The sequence below is a fragment of the Petaurus breviceps genome, unplaced genomic scaffold (genome assembly GCF_028583685.1).
Source record: "Petaurus breviceps papuanus isolate PSGF00001 unplaced genomic scaffold, PetGlider_PUasm1.0 90977, whole genome shotgun sequence".
Taxonomy (NCBI): Eukaryota; Metazoa; Chordata; class Mammalia; order Diprotodontia; family Petauridae; genus Petaurus; species Petaurus breviceps.
The window spans coordinates 16,923,710-16,941,726 of record NW_027187391.1 but is presented as its reverse complement, the minus strand read 5'-3'; the positions used below and the strand labels follow the sequence as shown (position 1 = coordinate 16,941,726).

The window sequence follows — 18,017 nt, the reverse complement described above, 5'->3', positions numbered from 1 at the left end:
GTAATTGTCTACCATGTTTGAAATCTTCCATCTTATTCACTTCTTCTGTCTAATCATTTTCCACACCTTGTTGATTCCACCTGTCAAAGCGAATTAGTAACTGTCATGAGATAATTCTTCAGACAGTTTTTATATCCTAGTTTTTTTAGTCTGTCTTTCACTTCTTTTCTTCCTCTCCTTATCCCTGATGTTCTTACTTGATTACAGGCACTTGTTGCCATATGCCTTGAATTTCAATAGCTTCTGTATTTTTTTCTTCCATCCTCCAATCTGTTCTTGATTCCATTATCAAAATAATTGTTAGAGATCTTGATCCTGTCATATTGTTCACCTTTTTAGAAGTCTTGTGGCTCCCTATTTCCAGTAAGTAAACTTTAACCTCTTGCTTATCAGCAGAGCCCCTCTACATTTTGACACCATTTTATTATTTCTGTGTAACCTCATGAAAGTCATCTTCATGCTCTCTGTACTTCTGAGTAGGCCTCTTTCTGTCCTTTTACCACATGCCCTCTTCCACCTCTGTTAGATTGCTTAACTCAAGTGTTGTCTCCTTTTGATGACCTTTCCCTTCAGACTTCACATAACTTCTTTTTTGTACCTTGTGATTCACTTGGAAAGATGCAGCATGGTGGTGGTGGAGAGAGAATAAGCCTAAGAACCAAGACCTGGGTTCAAGTCCTGTGTCTTATGTATACTGGCTCTTTGATAATGGCAGGAAGAACAAATTGGAGGAGGAATAAAAAAGGAAATTGAGAGAACTAAAGCTATGGCAATTCAGGGGAGGGGGCAAGTCATTATTCCTTATAGTGCTCTGGTCAGCCCTCTTAAGACTATAAATTACAGAGCACAGGTGCAAATCTGCATTGGTAGAGGAAGTTCTGTATACCAATCAAATCCCAGTTACAGTTCCTGTCTTATTATACACAAATTGTGCATTTCTGCTCTTTATGTTTGTTATTTCTCTACTCAATTGTATTGAACAATTAAGAATTCAACAGAATTACTGAATTAACTTGTTTGTCTTATTCCCTTACTTGACTGCAAGCTCTGTGAAGGCAGTAACCTTTCATCACCTAAACTTTGTGTTACCACTATCACTAGCATATTTCTTTAGGAAAAGTAAGTACTTAAATATTTGTTGAGTTTGTTGAATGAATATTGTGTAGGGTCAAGCAAGTGGCTAACTGTGACCTCTTCCTTTGTCTGACCCTTCTGCTCTCTTTCTCCTCTGTTTTTATCAAAGTTTCAGATTGATGATATGATTTTGGGAAGGAATGTGGTCACTAGTGAGCGGGCATTGTGTTCTCCACATTCTCTGCAGGAAATTGTAGTTACTGCATTTTTGGCTACTGCAATGATGAAGAAAAGACCTGAAATAGTGGTCTCAGTAAGGGCTTGTTAGATTAGCTGCCTTGCAAGTGGTATCCACTAGAAGTGTCCCTAGTGCATCTTCCCTTGGTTTACTGTAGCAACAGGGGAAGCTAAGCTTCTGGGAGAGTTGGGAAACTTGTGCTTCTTCTCATCGTTTTCAAAATGATGTATTTGAGATAGTCAGCAGTGGTGTTTTAGGGATGGTCCTGTCTTTTATAGTCTATATCATGGGGATAGACATCCATCATGAAGATCTAATTTTAGTTTATCATTTCATTTCAGTCAGAAATTGGTGTTGTATGGATACAAGAAATGATTGACTTTTCCCCCCAACTTTTGGCATCATAGTGACTGACACACTACATCTGGTTATAGACTCAACCCTAAGTGGCTTTTGCTTTCTTTCTGTTCTACCTGACAGTTAGGGCAGACATTGAGAATCCTTATAGTTTACCTTTTCAATCTTTTTGCACTTAGTTTTTTGGGTGTTTTTTTTTTTAACACCAAAGTAGGAGTCATGTATTGGGAGGGCACAGCCTTTTCTCTGTTTTGTCCTTTTAAAAGGAGAGCTTTTTCTACTCTCTGAATAGAGGCATTAAAGGGCCCTTTTCTTTCTTTCCTTTTAATTTTTTTTTTCAATTATCAAGCATTCTTCCCCCCCCCCCCCCCCTTTCTACTTCTCCTATCCTCTGGGCAGGCGGGGGCGGGGGAAGTGAAAAGGGGGGGGAAGAAAGAGCAAGAAAGAAATACAGAACTCTTCCATCACGTAAATATAGCCATGTAAAATAAATTCCTACATTGGACACTTCCAAAAATGCATTTTTTTCTTTATATTAGTCCACAATCTCTTTGTCATGAGGTGAGAAGCATTCTTTTTCATCAGATCTTTGGAGTACTGGCTGAGCATTTAGGTGATTAGAGGCTTTTTTTCTTTTTCTTTTTTTGGGGGGGAAGGTAGACCTATTGGGGTTAAGTGATTTGCCCAAGGTCACATGACTAGTTTTGTATCAAGTGTCTGAATTCAGGTCCTCCTGACTCCATGGCTGGTGCTCTATTCACTGAGCCACCTAGCTGCCCCGTGATTAGAGTTCTTAACTATTTCAGAATTGTCTTTCCTTTTCTACAATCCAGGATGATAATTTTGCATATAGTGGTTGAGTTAAATATCAGTTTTAAGTTGTTGATCTTAGCAACTTCCTAGCAGTGACTTTAGTATAGTGGCATCAATTACAAATTGCCTCAATTAGAGGAACAGAGTCCCTTATACAGAATGAAATATAACTCTGCAACAAGGTTTTTGAACAGATTAAACTGGTTAACTGGTTTTATCACTGCCAGTGGTGATTATGCATGCACTAGTTGAATTGAAGGGAAAAAAAGGTTCCTCACAGTATTTAAAATGTTATCTTTCAGAACTCTTATTTGTTGAAATGTAAAGTTTTTTTTCCTTTTTTTTTTTTTTTTGCCTGTGGAAGAGGAAAACTGAAAACTGAGGAGGAAGGACTTGTAATGTCACAGAGGAGACAGCTCCTGCCAAAATAATATTGACTGTTGGCAGTGGTACCTGATTAGTAGATGGAAGAAAAATGCATAACCTGTGCCAGTGGCTCCAAGACTTAGCAATGATATTTAACCAAGGTGCAAAGTAGCCACTGGCCTTAAAATTGTGTTACTGGGATGGAATCATGGTAAAATTATCTTCATGCTACCATTTTAATAGAAAATTTAAAAAGTCATGATCTTCAGGATAAAGCAATGTGCAGATTTTGAATCTGAAGCAGTATCTTAGCTATATGGGCTACTAGTTACCATCTATAATTTCATTGTTGTGGATGGAGAGCTTAGAGTGAAGAGCTTACTACATATCATTACAGGTGGCATATAGTTCTGCAATTCAGAGTTTTAGAGGGTGATCTGAGGTACTGAGAAGTTAAATAATCTGTCCAGAGTTATAGAGCCAGAGCATGTCAGAAGTGGGACTTGAACCCAGATCATCATGACTTGTCGGTCTGTTCCCTTTCCACTAGTCTATGTTGCATCTTTTTTTTTTTTTTTTTTACTTTTTGGAAGGGAGAAGGCAGGGCAATAAGGGTTAAGTGACTTGCCCAAGGTCACATAGCTAGTATGTGTTAAGTGTCTGAGGTCAGATTTGAACTCAGGTCCTCCTGACTACAGGGCCAGTGCTCTATTCACTGCGCTACCTAGCTTCCCCTCAATCTATGTTGCATCTTAAGCTTAATATGATGTAAAAATAGGTAACGGATATTACTTATAAATATTGTGTAGCATTTGTCTTCCACTTTCCCTTTTTATAGTCTTCCAAAATAATATACAATATTTTTGAATTTGACCCTTGGGAAAAGGACAATTGAAGTTGACTAGTGTGAATTTTTTTATGGTTGTTTATGAATAGGTATGTAGATTTTTAGTTCTCCACAGTATTTTAGAAGACTATTTCTTAAGTCCCAAGCTAGTATAATGAATACACACTCAGTGTGCTGACTTGTGTATGTGTTCATGTATTGTAATATGTGGTTTTTAAATTTTGCTCTTCCCCTCCCAGCTGCTAGTGAGAATTGCCTATATCGTGTTTTTTTAGCAGCAACTAACAGACCAAGAAATGTATATGACAATGCCCAATATGGTTACATCTGACATATAATAAGCAAAATATTTATATTGAAAATAATGTCTTGACATTTTTCTTTCTCAGAAAAACTTTTATTATTCAGTTACCAAAGAAAAAATAGTGGGACTAACATGCTGTTTACTGAATGACTGACCAGAAAAACAAACAAACATCACATTGAAACTTTTCTATAAAGAGCTAGTCAGGTTATACTCAGCCCCTATACTGGAAGAAATTGTGTAATTACTATTACTGTACTAGCTGTTAGAAGGAAGTCACTTTGCTTGCCATTAGCTAATGGGAAATCAGTGCATTTTGCTAGATAATACATATTTGGGTAAGGCAAAATCCACTGCACAGCAGAAAAGCAGTGCTTTATAGTGGGTTTTTTGTTCACTGGACATTTTATAATTTCCATGGGCCAATTTACTCCTCCCTCCCCCTAAGCCCTCACATTTTGATTTTTGGAGACTGAGTCTATCTTATCCAGGTCAGAAGTAATAGTGACCACTCCTAGGCTGATCCTAGTAATGAGGAGAACAGAAGCTGTGGCCTGTTCATTTTCTCATTCTGAGCTGATTCCTCCTTAGGCAGCCTGATGACTCTTTGGTTCTGGGGTTCACCACACTGGGTCAGTCTTAGTGTAAATATCCAGTTAGTTTTCACCATATTGTATCTGAGGACCAAGCTCAAGTGGCCCACCAGCCTCCTACTCTTTGACGGCAGGAATTATTAAAATGCTTATCGTGTTTGGCCCAGTTCTTCCTTAAGCCCAATCCTTTCCTAAAGCAGTGAGGGCAAATCCATCAAAAAGGGAATTCTAGTATTTTCTCAGATTCTGTGTTTTAAATCTTGATGGTAAGAAATGAACTTGAAAATAGAAATCTAACATGTGACATTTTCTTCCTCCAAAGGAAGAAGAAAAGAAGAAAGAATATTGAAGACGTCAATCAGGCCTAACAGCAGAACTGAAATCAATACACAGGTATAGGCTATTCCTTGTTGAATTAATAAAAATACTTAAGTATTATGTGTATGTATGTGTACATAGAATGGGCAGCTAGGTGGTGCAGTGGCTAGAGTGCTGGGCCTGGAGTCAGGAAGACCTGAATTCAAATTTAGCCTCATACGCTTACTAGCTGTGTGACCCTGGGCAAGTTACTTAACCCTCTTTGCCTCAGTTTCCTCAACTGTCAAGTGAGCTAGAGAAAGAAATGGCAAGGCACTCCAGTAACTTTGCCAAGAAAATCCAGAATGGGGTCAGGAGGAGTCAGACACAACTGAACAAAATGTATACATATAATGTATATATGTGTGCATGGATACAATATAATAGTGGTCCTGTTAATGTCATTTTCTTGAGAATTGAGATTGCCAGGCTAACTTTACTGTAGCTGTCATTTTGATCTTCTCAGACCTTCTCCCTGAAACTCAAAATAATCAACTGACTCTTAGTTTAGTTCAGTGAAAGAATTTAGTGGCAGAGTTTTTAACTTTCTCTTGTCCACACAGCCACCATAATTCATGTCAGTGTCAAACTTCTATAGTAACTGTATTCCCTGTCCTGTTTACTTGCTGGGCTTACAAAAAGAAAACTGAGAAATCTGCTTGTCAATCTGGGATCATTAAATTCATGGAAAGAAATTTTGATATTGTCATTATACACATTATCATTTAAAATTTTAAGTAGTATTAAACCAAGCAAAAATTAAATCATATCTTTTTCAGAATAGCAAAATTATTCCATGCTACTCTTTTTCTTCTTCAGCTGGAGATTTGAGTAAGACTTTTCTTATTCTGCCCCATAACTTAATATTTGCTTCAACTAAAAAATTCAAATTGTTAATCTTTTATGAAGTAGTCATTAAAAAAATCATTTTGGATTATGAAAGATGTAGAATTAAGTGGGTTTGAAGAAATGAATATAAAAGTTGAATCTCAGAAGTAAGTCTGAGCATGGAGCTAAGTTTTTAATTACATGACATTGTTGATATTTTCAGTACATGCATCATGAATGAACCTGCTTCTAGCACAAGTGGCCAAGAGTTTGATGTATTCAGTGTCATGGATTGGAAAGACGGAGTAGGTACTCTGCCAGGAAGTGATTTAAAGGTAAGTTGTCTTCAGGTAGATTTTTATTGCCAGTTCATTTTTAATAAATATGTGTGTGTGTGTGTGTGTGTGTGTGTGTGTATCCATTCTGTCAAACACACATGCAAAAATAATAAGTATTTAAGCAAACATTGAGTGAGTTCTTAGCATAAATCTGAATTTTACATATTTATCTTATGAATTATGGGCCCCTAAAATAAACTATGCAGCCATTCTGTTATTTCAAAAAATTAAAAATATTGAGATTTTCATTGCCAAAAGATATGAGTACCAAAGGGAGAGGAATAGGGAACTTCCTGCTTTCGGTCATTGTGCAGAATTTAAGTAACAACTTCAATGTTTAACTTTTCAAGTGTATTTTAACCCTGGAAAGAAATGTATAAGACCTGTCTTCTTGTTCTCTTGGCTATGTGATTTTGGACAAATTACTTGACCTCTTTTTTCAGATTCCCTACATAAAATGGGTATTTTGTAATAAGACTAAATATAATTAAATTTGTGAAGCATTTTTGCTTCTTGGGGAAAAAAATCTTAAAAAATAAATGTTTTGTACTTTCTTATTCTTACATGGTGTAAAGTACTTTCTGGGTAAATCGAGCTCCAGTTGTCTTATTCTTTTTAATAATACTTTTCTGGAGAGTAACTTACTAATTGGTAGTATAATGTCATGATAGAATTAATAAGCTTCTTTAAAAAGTTTAAATTTCTCCTATAGTAATATATATCCAAAGTCTGTCTTATCATTAATTCTAAACTTGTACCTGTTTGAATATTAGAATGAATAAACTCGTCTAAAATTCAAGGTCTACATTCTATATTATTTTGAAATATGATAATTACACTTATTTGCCTAAATGTATGAATTGAATGAAGATGCTATATGAGAGTATGAATATGCCATGATCTGATAAGTTTCTATTCTGTGTTCATACAAAAGTTTCTATTCTGTGTTCATACAAGTGACGATTTATACATATAGGTTCACAATATATAATATATACATATAGATCTACAATATAGATCAGATAAAAGTGTTTTCTTGAATTGTCATATGAATTGATTTTTTTTCTTTATTGTAAATAGAATCACTTTAAATGTAGTAGAGTACTTGTATTATAAAACAATCTGTTGATCAAGCATTTTTGACACCTCTTATGTGCCAGGCACTGGGCTTCCTTTTTTAAACAAATGTCTTTTTTTGTAAATAGATCAGTTATTCTTTAAATTATCTGCTTTGTAAATAGATATTATCTTGTACTTGTGTTTTTTTTTTCAGGGATACTATACCTATAAATTGAACCCTCTTGATAAAGATAAGAATAAGTCTTCATAGAAGGGTATCCTAAGTCTTTTCATTTCTTTTCTTTGTTCATGATTGTCAGTGGCCAAACTAAAGTTACATACCTTTTATGACAAATTGAAGTACGTTTCCAGCTAGGGTGTACTGGATCTGATTGTTAAATTTTCAGTGTGGTCATTTACACCTCAGAAATCATCAATCCTGCAACTTAGGGCTTGATTTATTGTTTTGATAATTGTGTAAAATTAAGAAAATAAAGGAGAAAATGTTAATAATGCAGATTAAATTTAAAAATGTATTGTGCATATATCCCCTGGCCCTCTTAGTTGTTAAATATTTACTAGCACAGCCCTATATTGCTCTGCAAACATCTCTTGAGCTCAGCAGGAGTGCAGTGAAAGGTTCAGGGGATGACCTCCTTACCAGATAGGAGCCCTGATGACTCTAGAATCATAACAGTGATATCTGACGTTTATATAACACTCAAGTTTGGACATAACCATTATCTCATTGAGCCTCACAATACCCCTGTTTCTACCTGTATCCCTCCCTAAATTAGATCACAGAAAAATACTGAAGGCCTATTCCACTTCCTCACTGTGTGGAGGTGGTTCTACACTCCAGAAGTCAGTGTCATTCATTGGAATTCTAGCTCTGGGAGGTTTCACCAAACTGGAATGCTTTTGGGAATGGTCCAAGTGTAGACTTTATTTCTGTCATCTAAAAAGTATCCAGGTTAAGCCTTATCACCAGGATGGATAAAGGAAGATTTAGTTTTCATTTATGACAACTCTCAGATAGGATGGACTTAGTTGAAGAGGGATTGCATATTCATTAATAGATGGAGCATCTATGATGGATCCCTGAAATGCTGTATTTGAAGGAGCATTGGATGAAGAGTCAAGAGATCTGGGTTGTAGTCATGTTCTTCTAGTTTGTCTGACTTTGAGTTATTCCATTTCTTTCTCTGCCTGAGTTTTCTCATTTGTAGAATTAGTGGGGTTAGACATTTAGATGTTCTAAGTCCTATCTAGCTATAACATTCTGTGATTCTGTATTGGGGCTTGATGCAATGAACATATTGGTCTGGATCTTGTCCTCACATTAATACAATTTTAAAATATATCCTTTTATGTTTGATTACAGAGGCTTTTTACTTTATGTCACAAAAGGGGTAAAACACATAAAAATTTTAATAAGCTCTTGTGACTTCATTGATAGAGGAAACTGCCTTTTCCAGGGCAGATGGGCACTGATTTGGCATTTTAGAAACTTAGCAGAGTTTCCTGGCAGCACCAAGAGATGAGGGACTCTCTTAGGGTCATATGGCTAGTACAACATAGAGTTGACCCCAATACCTACTTCCCAGCTACTGTGCCAAGTAGCCTTTCAAACTGCTATGCTATATATGCTGTATAAATAAGTTTTATGATGCTCACTTATGTCTTTTTCTGTTACCATTTATTATCATCTGGTCTAGGTCTATATAAGTTAGCTTTTATTTTAAACACTTATTGCTACTACATTTTTTACCTCTGATGTCCTTTTTTTTTTGTTATTTTCTATAACAACCTATAGGAGATATTCATCCTTTGTGCTGTCATTAATTTAGTGAGTTTCAGACACAGCTCCATGGAGTAAGGTCCCTTCTTGCTGAATAATTTGAATTGTTTGAAGGTCAGCCAAACAATAGAATTATAACAATTTCTCCATTAATTTGGTCAGCATAGAAAAGTAATAATACCCTTTTTATTTTGAATTATCTAGTTCAACTGTTAAGGCTGATCAGATCACCTGGTTTAATTATGATATATTCACCTCATTTTGTATTGTATAGGTATGGCCAGATATAGTTTCATTATCTTTTATAGTCATTATAGTTTTCATTATTATCTTTTATTGTTTGAAGCTTGTATCACTCTTTTCCCTTGAGGTAGTCCAGACATTATCAAGTCAATTATGTAGCTTGAATCCTCTTAACCAAATTTTGTTTTTATATTAAAATCTGAGTTACATAAGAAAGCTGAAGGGAATTTGCTCTTACACAAACTTAAGGTTGCATGGAAACTGAATAAATCATGGAATTTGCCATATCTCTTATCCACAGTCTCCCATTGTATGAATTTCTATTTCTGATAATAATATAAATGTAAGTATTATAGGGTGACAACATAGTACTTAGAGAGGATGTTTGGTTTAGTGAAAAGAACACTGGCCTAGGGGGCAGAAGCCCCATTTCTAATCAGCATCATGATCTTGATATAAGTCACTTAATATTTTTCTGAGCCTCTATTTTCCTCATCTATGTAATGGAGACAATAATTCATATTATACCTATATCACAGGGTGGGGCAAATGAAATAGTGGATGTTAAAACTTTGATAACTGTAAAACGTTATGTAGATATAACGTTCTTATAATGGGTTTCTGTAATATGTAGATTGCGATATTAGCCTCAGAACATCACAGCAAAACAGCAAGCTCAGGTTTCAGAAACAATCAGTTAATGCAAGGGATGCTTTATTAGCCCTTTAGAATGTTTCTTTTCAGTAGGATATGTTGTTGTTTTGAAGAGTTTTGCTTGTAGGCTCTTCTGGTCAGCTTCAAGTAAGGAAGCTTTACACATCCAACTTAACCCTAATAATATGTGAATGATGAATAGGGAAATAAAAAATACTTGAGCCTGAATAATGCAGAATTGTTGGAAAAACCCTTGTCAAGTGACCTCTAAGATCCCTTCCAGATCCAAACCTATGGTCTGATGTAGAATTGTGACCTAAGACCAAGATTTGGAAGGAAGCATGAGGATCATCTGGTTTGATCCTCTTCTGTTACAGATGAGGAAACTGTGAGGCTCCAAGAGGTTAATCAACTTTTCCAAGGTCACGAAGGTAAGTTGCACAGTCAAGTCAGAATTTAGCATCTATGTTAAATAATTAAAAGTATTCCATAAAGAAATTTGTACATTGGTAATTATCACTAGTATTAATTTTGTGAATATATTGCTTATACTATATATAATCATTTATATAGTACTTACTTTAAGATTCTCAAAGCACTTTTATCATTACGAGTCCTTGATGTAGGTAGTAGAAATATTATAATCCCCAGTTTCCCGATGAGGAATCTCAGGAAGATTCATTGTCCTGTTCAAGATTATATTACTATAATTGTTGGAGCCAGGAGTCACACCTGTTAATCAGGTCTTAATACTACAAACTTAGCACTCCTTGGTGTATTTTTTAAACATTGTTAATGTGATTACATTATAGTTTTGAGGTTTTTTTAAAAAATCTTATTTTCCATGTGTTTCAAAATAGAACAGAGGTTTTTGCAGCATATTGGCACTCACCATAGACAGGAAGGTCCTTCACATGCTTTTCTTCATGGATAACATTTTTCTGTGATTGCATGTATCCCTGGAACATGGCAGGGCCTCCTAAACGAGAGCCATGATCTCTCAAAAGCATTTGGCCTAACAGGCCACACAGGGAAAAAAAGAAAAATTAAACAAAAAAAACCATGTGAGATAAAGACTGACTATTGTTAAAACTGTAGTTGGGTGAACAACCTTTAGGGCTTAGACAGACTTTGAAAAAACACTGAAATGGACATTGTGCCAGAAGGGAAATAGTCTGACTTTGGGAAATTGTGCAGTGATTTCAGTGATCCTTAACTTCTTGATACTAAAAACCTATCTTTTTGTTTTGTTTTTTGGAGGGGGGAAGGCAAGGCAGTTGGGGTTAAGTGACTTGCCCAGGTCACACAGCTAGTAAGCATGTCTAGTATCTAAGGCCATATTTGAACTCTGGTCGTCCGGACTGTAGGGCTGGTGCTCCATTCACTGCACTACCTGGCTGCCCCACAAAAACGTAAAGCAAAGGTATTCTTCCAGTGAGGTTGTTTGGCTGGAATACCACAGTGTACAAAGAATTAAAATTAAGGCTCACTCTTGAGGCGAAGAAGAGGTGCATGAACACATCACTATATTTCAGGAATTAAAAAATTTTTTATTGATATAATTGTCTATATTTGGTTTATGCAGCTATAACTGTAGTGCAAACTAATTTTTAAGGTGTGATCAGATATTGTTTGACAGATGTAAAATTTTTATCATTGGTAGTGCAGAGAACTTTTATGGAACTGAAGCACTTGTTTCATGCTGCTTTAACTGGTACAGGCTACACAAATAGATGCTTCAAAGTGGAGTGCAGTTAAAATATGGATTTTTAGCTATTATTCTGAACACATTCACAACATCTTGATCAGCCTCAGAATTTGAGTGTTTGTTTTCCCCCAGAATGAAAGAGTTATGATGTATTAATCTTTATGGAACTCTATACCTGAAACTTGAGTCACAATGTATAGACAACATAAGCAACTTAAATCCAACATTTTCATCTATATTTAATCAGCAAGCATTTATTAAATGCTTATATTCCAGATAATGTGCTAGATACTGAGGATAATAAAAAGAGAAAAATGGAACATTTCCTGCCCTTAGGGAACTTATATTTTTTTGGGGGGAAGATAATATGTACATTTATAATTATATTCAAACATATAAGGTAACTTGTAGGGGGAGGCACTAGAAGTAGGGGAAGGAGTCAGGGAGAGCTTCATATAGCAGGTGGTTTTGAACTAAGTTTGAGGAAAACAAGGGATTGTTCCAGGCTGAGATGAGAAGAAATATATACTATAGGAATTGGTTCAACCAGGGCAAAGGCACAGTTTATGGAGTGGTGTGTGAGGAACATTAAGAAGACTAATTTGACCAGATTGTGGAAATGCAGAAAAAAGAAATGTGTAACCAGATTAGCAAGGAAGGTTGGAGCTAGGGTATTTGAATGGAGCTAGGTCTTTGAATGCCAAACAGAGTTCATATTTGATCCTAGAAACAATAGGGAACCACTGAGGTTTATTGAAGGGGAGAATGACTTGGTTGGACCTGAGTTTTTAGGAAGATCACTTTGGAAGTTGTGTGCAGGATATTTTAGAGAAAAGGGAGACTTCTCAAGTGACACCAATTAGGAGGTTATAATTGTGCAGGAGAGAGGTGATGAAGCTATGAACAAGGGTCACCTCTATATAAGTGCAGAGAAGGGAATAGCTATGAGAAATGTTATAATTACCCTGAAAACAAAGATAACACAGAGCACCTAGGTGAAAAAAACAAAGTACTTGATCTCATCTATTTTTATAAAATAGGATGGAAAAAATAAACAAAACAATAAATTTACAATGAAACTCAAACAATTATTTGAGGTATTTCATTTTTGAGATGTAACAATTTTTCTTAGAAATTAACTATGCTGAAACTTAGTAAAAACTTTAGTTAGTAAAAAGGTTGTTACATGTATGGTGGCCAACCTAACCTTAGAGTTAGAAAAATCTTGGCTGTCTGCTTAGACAATAGTTGACTTGGGATCAAAATATTAAGATAAGTCTTGATCGTACAGAACTATTATTTTAATGCTGAAGCCATCAGAATCCATGATCTTTATGTCACAGGTCTTTTATTTCAAGCAAAATCAGTGGCATCTTGCATAGATAGTAGGTGTTTAGTAGATAGTCTTTGAATTTTATTTTCACTTGAGGTATTTGATCCATTTGTGGAAAGAGGCCTAGGATGGTTTGATAGATTTAGCAGTAGTTTAGAAATTTAAACCTCACTTGATTTGATGTTATCTAATTTTTCACATATGCTCCTTGTGTTTCTTAATGGCAGTCATCCATACCAACACTCACTTGCCCAAATAGTGAGATGAAGAATGAAGTATAAAAATGAAATGTAATTTCCTTAATAGGAATTTAAAAATCCACATATATTATTTTTCTTTGATAAGTAATCTTTGTATATTTTTTTCCCCAAATGATTACCAATGCTATTAAATTTATTAATTAACAGTAATTATTGTGGCATTCTGTTTTGTCCAAACTTGCCCAGTAGATGGTACTGTTAGTCTTATTTTGAAACTTACAGTTTTCATGCTTCTGGGTCCTGATACTGAACTTTTCACTTTAACATTCTGTTTTTTCTTGGTTTGGAAAAGTCAAATCTTCCCTCTCCATTCTGTTTTTTTCTTAGCTAAATGACAGTCTGCTCATTTCTTTCTTTGTCAGTTAATAGTTTTCTTAGGCAAACAATGCTTTCTTCTTTGTTCCACAGTTGTAGGCTCTTGAATCCTGTCTTTCTGAAGCATTGAAAGGAACTCTAGCTGTGTTCATATTTTGTATGTGAGGGAAGGTCTCAGAGGGAGAAGAGGAAAGAGATTCCTACATGGTAGAACTGGGTCCTTTCCTGGAAAAGGTGGTCTTTTTCTCTCTACCTACCTCTCTTTAGGTCCTGCTCACTGGAAGCAGCACATTTGCCTGGCTTTGAGAGTATCCTTGATATGTGTAAATGAGAGAAGACATTTTCACTTGTCCTCAACAGCTCTTCTGTCTTGTTAACATGCATCAACTTTTCTGCCAGAAGGAAAAAGTATTAAGTTCAGCATAGCAAAGAAATGCTTTGCTAATTTGATAGAATCTTTTTCTTGAGATTTTTCAGGCTCGGAGGGAGATCTAGATAAACAAAACAACTTCATTTTTGTGTACAGCAAATGGTAAATTTTTAGGTTGGCAGATAGAATTCTTATTTCGACAATTTGAATTTTGAATGATGCATTTTTTAAAGCAATCTCTATTACATGTAAAATAATTATAATTTCTGATTACATGAAATAGAATTAAGATAAAAATGAATTTTATTTAGTTCATGATCCCCCTATTTTAGAGAGGAAAAGATGTAGGGCAAATAGAAGATAGTGTTTTGTTTTTAAATTTTTAAATAATTAGTAACAGAATCTAACCATCCTATTTCAGGAAAATATGTTGTTAGATGCTGGCATTGCAATGACAGAAGATTTCCAGCCAATACCGTTGCTGCTTTGTTTGATTATTCTCTTGTAGGGATTGAAATGTCCCTAAGGGGGAACTGCCCCTTCAGGTTGCTTCTTGAAAGTTAAATTGTCTTGTGGCTGTTAGATATGCTTTGCTCTTACAGCTAGTTTGACTCCTCTGCAAGGACAGAGAAAGAAATTCAGTGGGAAGAGAAGGGAGGTACAGTACAAGAAAGTGTAACTTTCTGTGGGTGTCTAGTGCCCATCTCCATGATGACTATTGTCTTCACTTTTGCCCTTCCCAATTGAAGATATCCTTTTTGTTTCTCAAAATTAGAGGCATGATACTGAATTTCTAGGATCATGGAATTTAGAGCTTTAGCTCTAAATATAAAGTCACTTTCAGGTGACTTTATAGATCATAGATTCCAGTCCTTCACTTTACAGAGGAGAAAACTGAGGCCACAGAGAGTAGACGACTTAGACAAATGGAACTCAGGTGTGACCTTGTCTCATTTACCATATAGTTGTACAGAGCAAAATGTTTTTTATTTGTTATATCTTTAAAGTAAGTGGTAGATTGTTATTTCCCATATTAGAAATGATGCTGTTTTTTTCTTATTTTGAAAAACAATATGGTATTTTTATCACCTGTGTAGACACAATTGTTTAAAACATCTAAATAATATGATTTGCAGCTTAAATTTGTTTCCCGTTAAATATTTACTGGACATAAGGACCTCAGTAAATTTTGCCTCATTTTTTTTGCATTCTCTTGCATAGTTTCGGGTAAATGAGTTTGGAGCCTTGGAAGTGATTACAGATGAGACTGAGATAGAAAGTGTTAAAAAGGCTACTGCCACCACAACTTGGATGGTACCTACTGCACAAGAAGGTCGGAAAGAAATGGCTTTTTTATTTCTTTTGCTTTTTCCTGTTTTGAACATTTTAAAGTATTGTAATGTAAGCATATATGTATATAAATATCTAAAGTCTTAAAACAGAGAATCTTACATTTCAAGGGGTGTGTGCATTGAGATGGGAAAACATCTTTAGTTCTTATATTTCTATGTATTGTAATTCTGTGTATTTTATTTTATGTGTTTAAAGACTTTATTGGAGAAGGGGTCCATAGACTTCACCAGACTGCCAAAGGGTCCCATAACCAAAAAAATAAAAAAATTAAGAACTCCTGGCCTATAAGAATTTGGGGCTTATATAGTCTTTTTTGTATATGAACATATCTATATTTGTTCATGTTTAAATTCATAATAAAAATAAAGATTTTAAATCTATGATGGGACTGGAAAATGTCCATGGAATATAATCTTACATAAATTTTAACAAGATAAAGAAATAAAATAAACTCTACATTATATACTAGCTACAGTCTAGTCTTCTAATTTTAGATTGGATTAGCACAGAATGAATTGGAGAATTGGTAGTTCTCTAACTTATATAAAAGATAGTCCATACTGGTACTTTAGCAAAAATATCACCACTTTTCTTTACCAAATATTGTGAGCGAAAATACAAATTTTGAGGTCCAAAGAAAGTATCTGGATAATTGTGATTGTATTTATTTGGTCTTAAACACAAAAAGGGAAATGGAAAGATGTTACTATTTTGCATTTTAGCTATGTTTGCACTTGTAATTCAGGTTTAAAAAAGGCCTATACTAATAAAAAATCTATTACATGGACCACTATTTGGGTATTATAGCAAATACTTTTTTGGTAGTATCAAAAAAGAACCACTTTCTGAAATTCAAAACTCCAAATTAGCCACCAGGGTAGTCCCAGTTTATTGGCAATTTGACATTTATTTCTCTTTCCCTGTGAAGTTTTCTGTAGAATAATTCTTAGATTATTGTGGTTTTATTTCAACTGTTTTTTGTGTTTGTAAACTCCACCTCTGTTTTCTGCCCACTATCTGGCTCTCTTATCTCCAGATCATTTAAGGTATACTCTTAGTGTTGATCAAAATGTTGCAAAAGTATTACAGTGTATAAAGGAAAGAGCACTTCACCTAGCTTCAGAAGATGGGTTCAAACCCTCACTTTATCTGCCACTTACTAACTTTACCACTTTGGGTAAGTTACTTGGGACTCCCTGATCTTCAGTTTCCTCATTTGTAAAATGGATCTGTTACCTTTTCTAATTATTCTACAGAGTGATGATAAAGAATCAGATGAGAGAATGTTATATAAATTCCTTTAGGACTATAGAGCACCATATGGCTATTATTAACATTATCATGTTGGTGATGATGTATTTTGGTGGAAAAAAATTGAAATGATACTAATTTAGTGATGTCCTTCTTTTACCTTCTAGTTTTTTCAGAGAAGACAGGGGTGCCTTTTCGGTTGAAGGAAACAATGAAAGTAGAAGGACTTCAGTTCTGTGAAAACTGTTACAAGTATGGCACTGTAGATGAGTTTCTTTCTGGAGGAAAATTTTGCAGTCAGAAATGTGCCCGTCAGAACAACGACAAGTAAATTTTGTTTTTATCATGTGTAAAATGGGCTTTGTAGAAAGATAATGGAGAATGAGACCGAATTTATGTCAATTTATTATTTTTTAAAAGCAATTTTTTAAAGCTAATGATGGTTTGATAAACGTTTGTTAAGCATTTGCTATCGGCCAAGCACCATGACAAATGCTAGGGATACACTTACAAATAAGTAAGGCAGTCAGTCTGCTCTCACAGCACTTCTTTCCAATGGGGGAAATTTACCAATTTTCAACAATCACAGATATTCCAGCATATGTAGAAGAACCGCCTCCCCCAAAGGAAGTTTACATAAACCTTCTGAACTTCCATTACATAAAGTTTGTTTAGAAGTTATATATTTTGTATCCTGTCCTGCAGACTTTTAGGGACTAATGAGATAGTTCCTTGGGAGGGTAAAGTTGATTGCAATTAAATTTAGCAAAGTTATAATAAAATTGCCATATGTGTTTCCTTCTGTATTTCTTTTTATTTTTGTCCATTTAGTTTTTGCTTTATTGATACTTGTTTCTTTTTTTCTTATATCTCCTCTGCCTCTTTAGAAGCCTTCCTTCTATTTTTTCCCCAAAGACTTTCTTTTTAATGTTTAAGTATACTTAAAATTTTTGATAGGCTTATTGATTCTCACTTCTTTTATGTTACCTTTCTTTGTACTTCATAAGCTCCTTGACTGTTACTACAATAATTGCCTCTTTTTCATTGTATTAATTCGATTGTTAGTTAGAAATATGATTTAAAAAAAATTCTGTAAAATGAGTATTGACAATCAATGGTAGGGTTGAAGTGGAAAGAACATGACTCTGGAGGGGTTCAAATACCTCTTTATATTCAGGTGATTTTAGGCAAGTTACTTAACTTTCCCAGGCTTCAATTTCCTCTTCTCTAAAACTGTATAGTATATGGTCCCTTCCAGTTCTAGATCTTTGAGTTTATTAACTGGGCTTTGTAGAAACAAGTTTTTTTTTTAATAAAAAATATTCATTAGAATTTGAGCTCTTTAAGGGCAGGGTGGGTTGGTTTTTTTTTTTTTTTAACTTTCTTTGTATCCCCACTGTTTAGCACAGTCCCTATCACATAAAAAGCACCTAATAAATTTTGACTTGTAAAAGTCATCATGCTGAGACCTTTCATTTGTAACAAAGTATTTGAGATTCATTTGAAGGGAAAGGACCATTGTTTTTAAGTAGTTATATAGTAGTGCATGTGATTA

The 18,017-nt window shown here is 34.8% G+C and overlaps 1 protein-coding gene across 2 annotated transcripts in view; it reads left to right on the top strand.

The window, feature by feature from the left end:
- L3MBTL3 (L3MBTL histone methyl-lysine binding protein 3) overlaps positions 1-18,017 on the top strand; it is a 148,941-nt gene that overhangs the window by 14,693 nt on the left and 116,231 nt on the right. For both annotated transcript variants that reach the window (XM_069077430.1, XM_069077431.1), the window contains exons 2-5: positions 4,915-4,985; positions 6,001-6,112; positions 15,080-15,191; positions 16,630-16,789. In XM_069077430.1, the coding sequence (XP_068933531.1) occupies positions 6,011-6,112; positions 15,080-15,191; positions 16,630-16,789 (374 nt within the window). In that variant the 5' untranslated portion in view covers positions 4,915-4,985; positions 6,001-6,010. The remainder of the gene's footprint in view (positions 1-4,914; positions 4,986-6,000; positions 6,113-15,079; positions 15,192-16,629; positions 16,790-18,017) is intronic.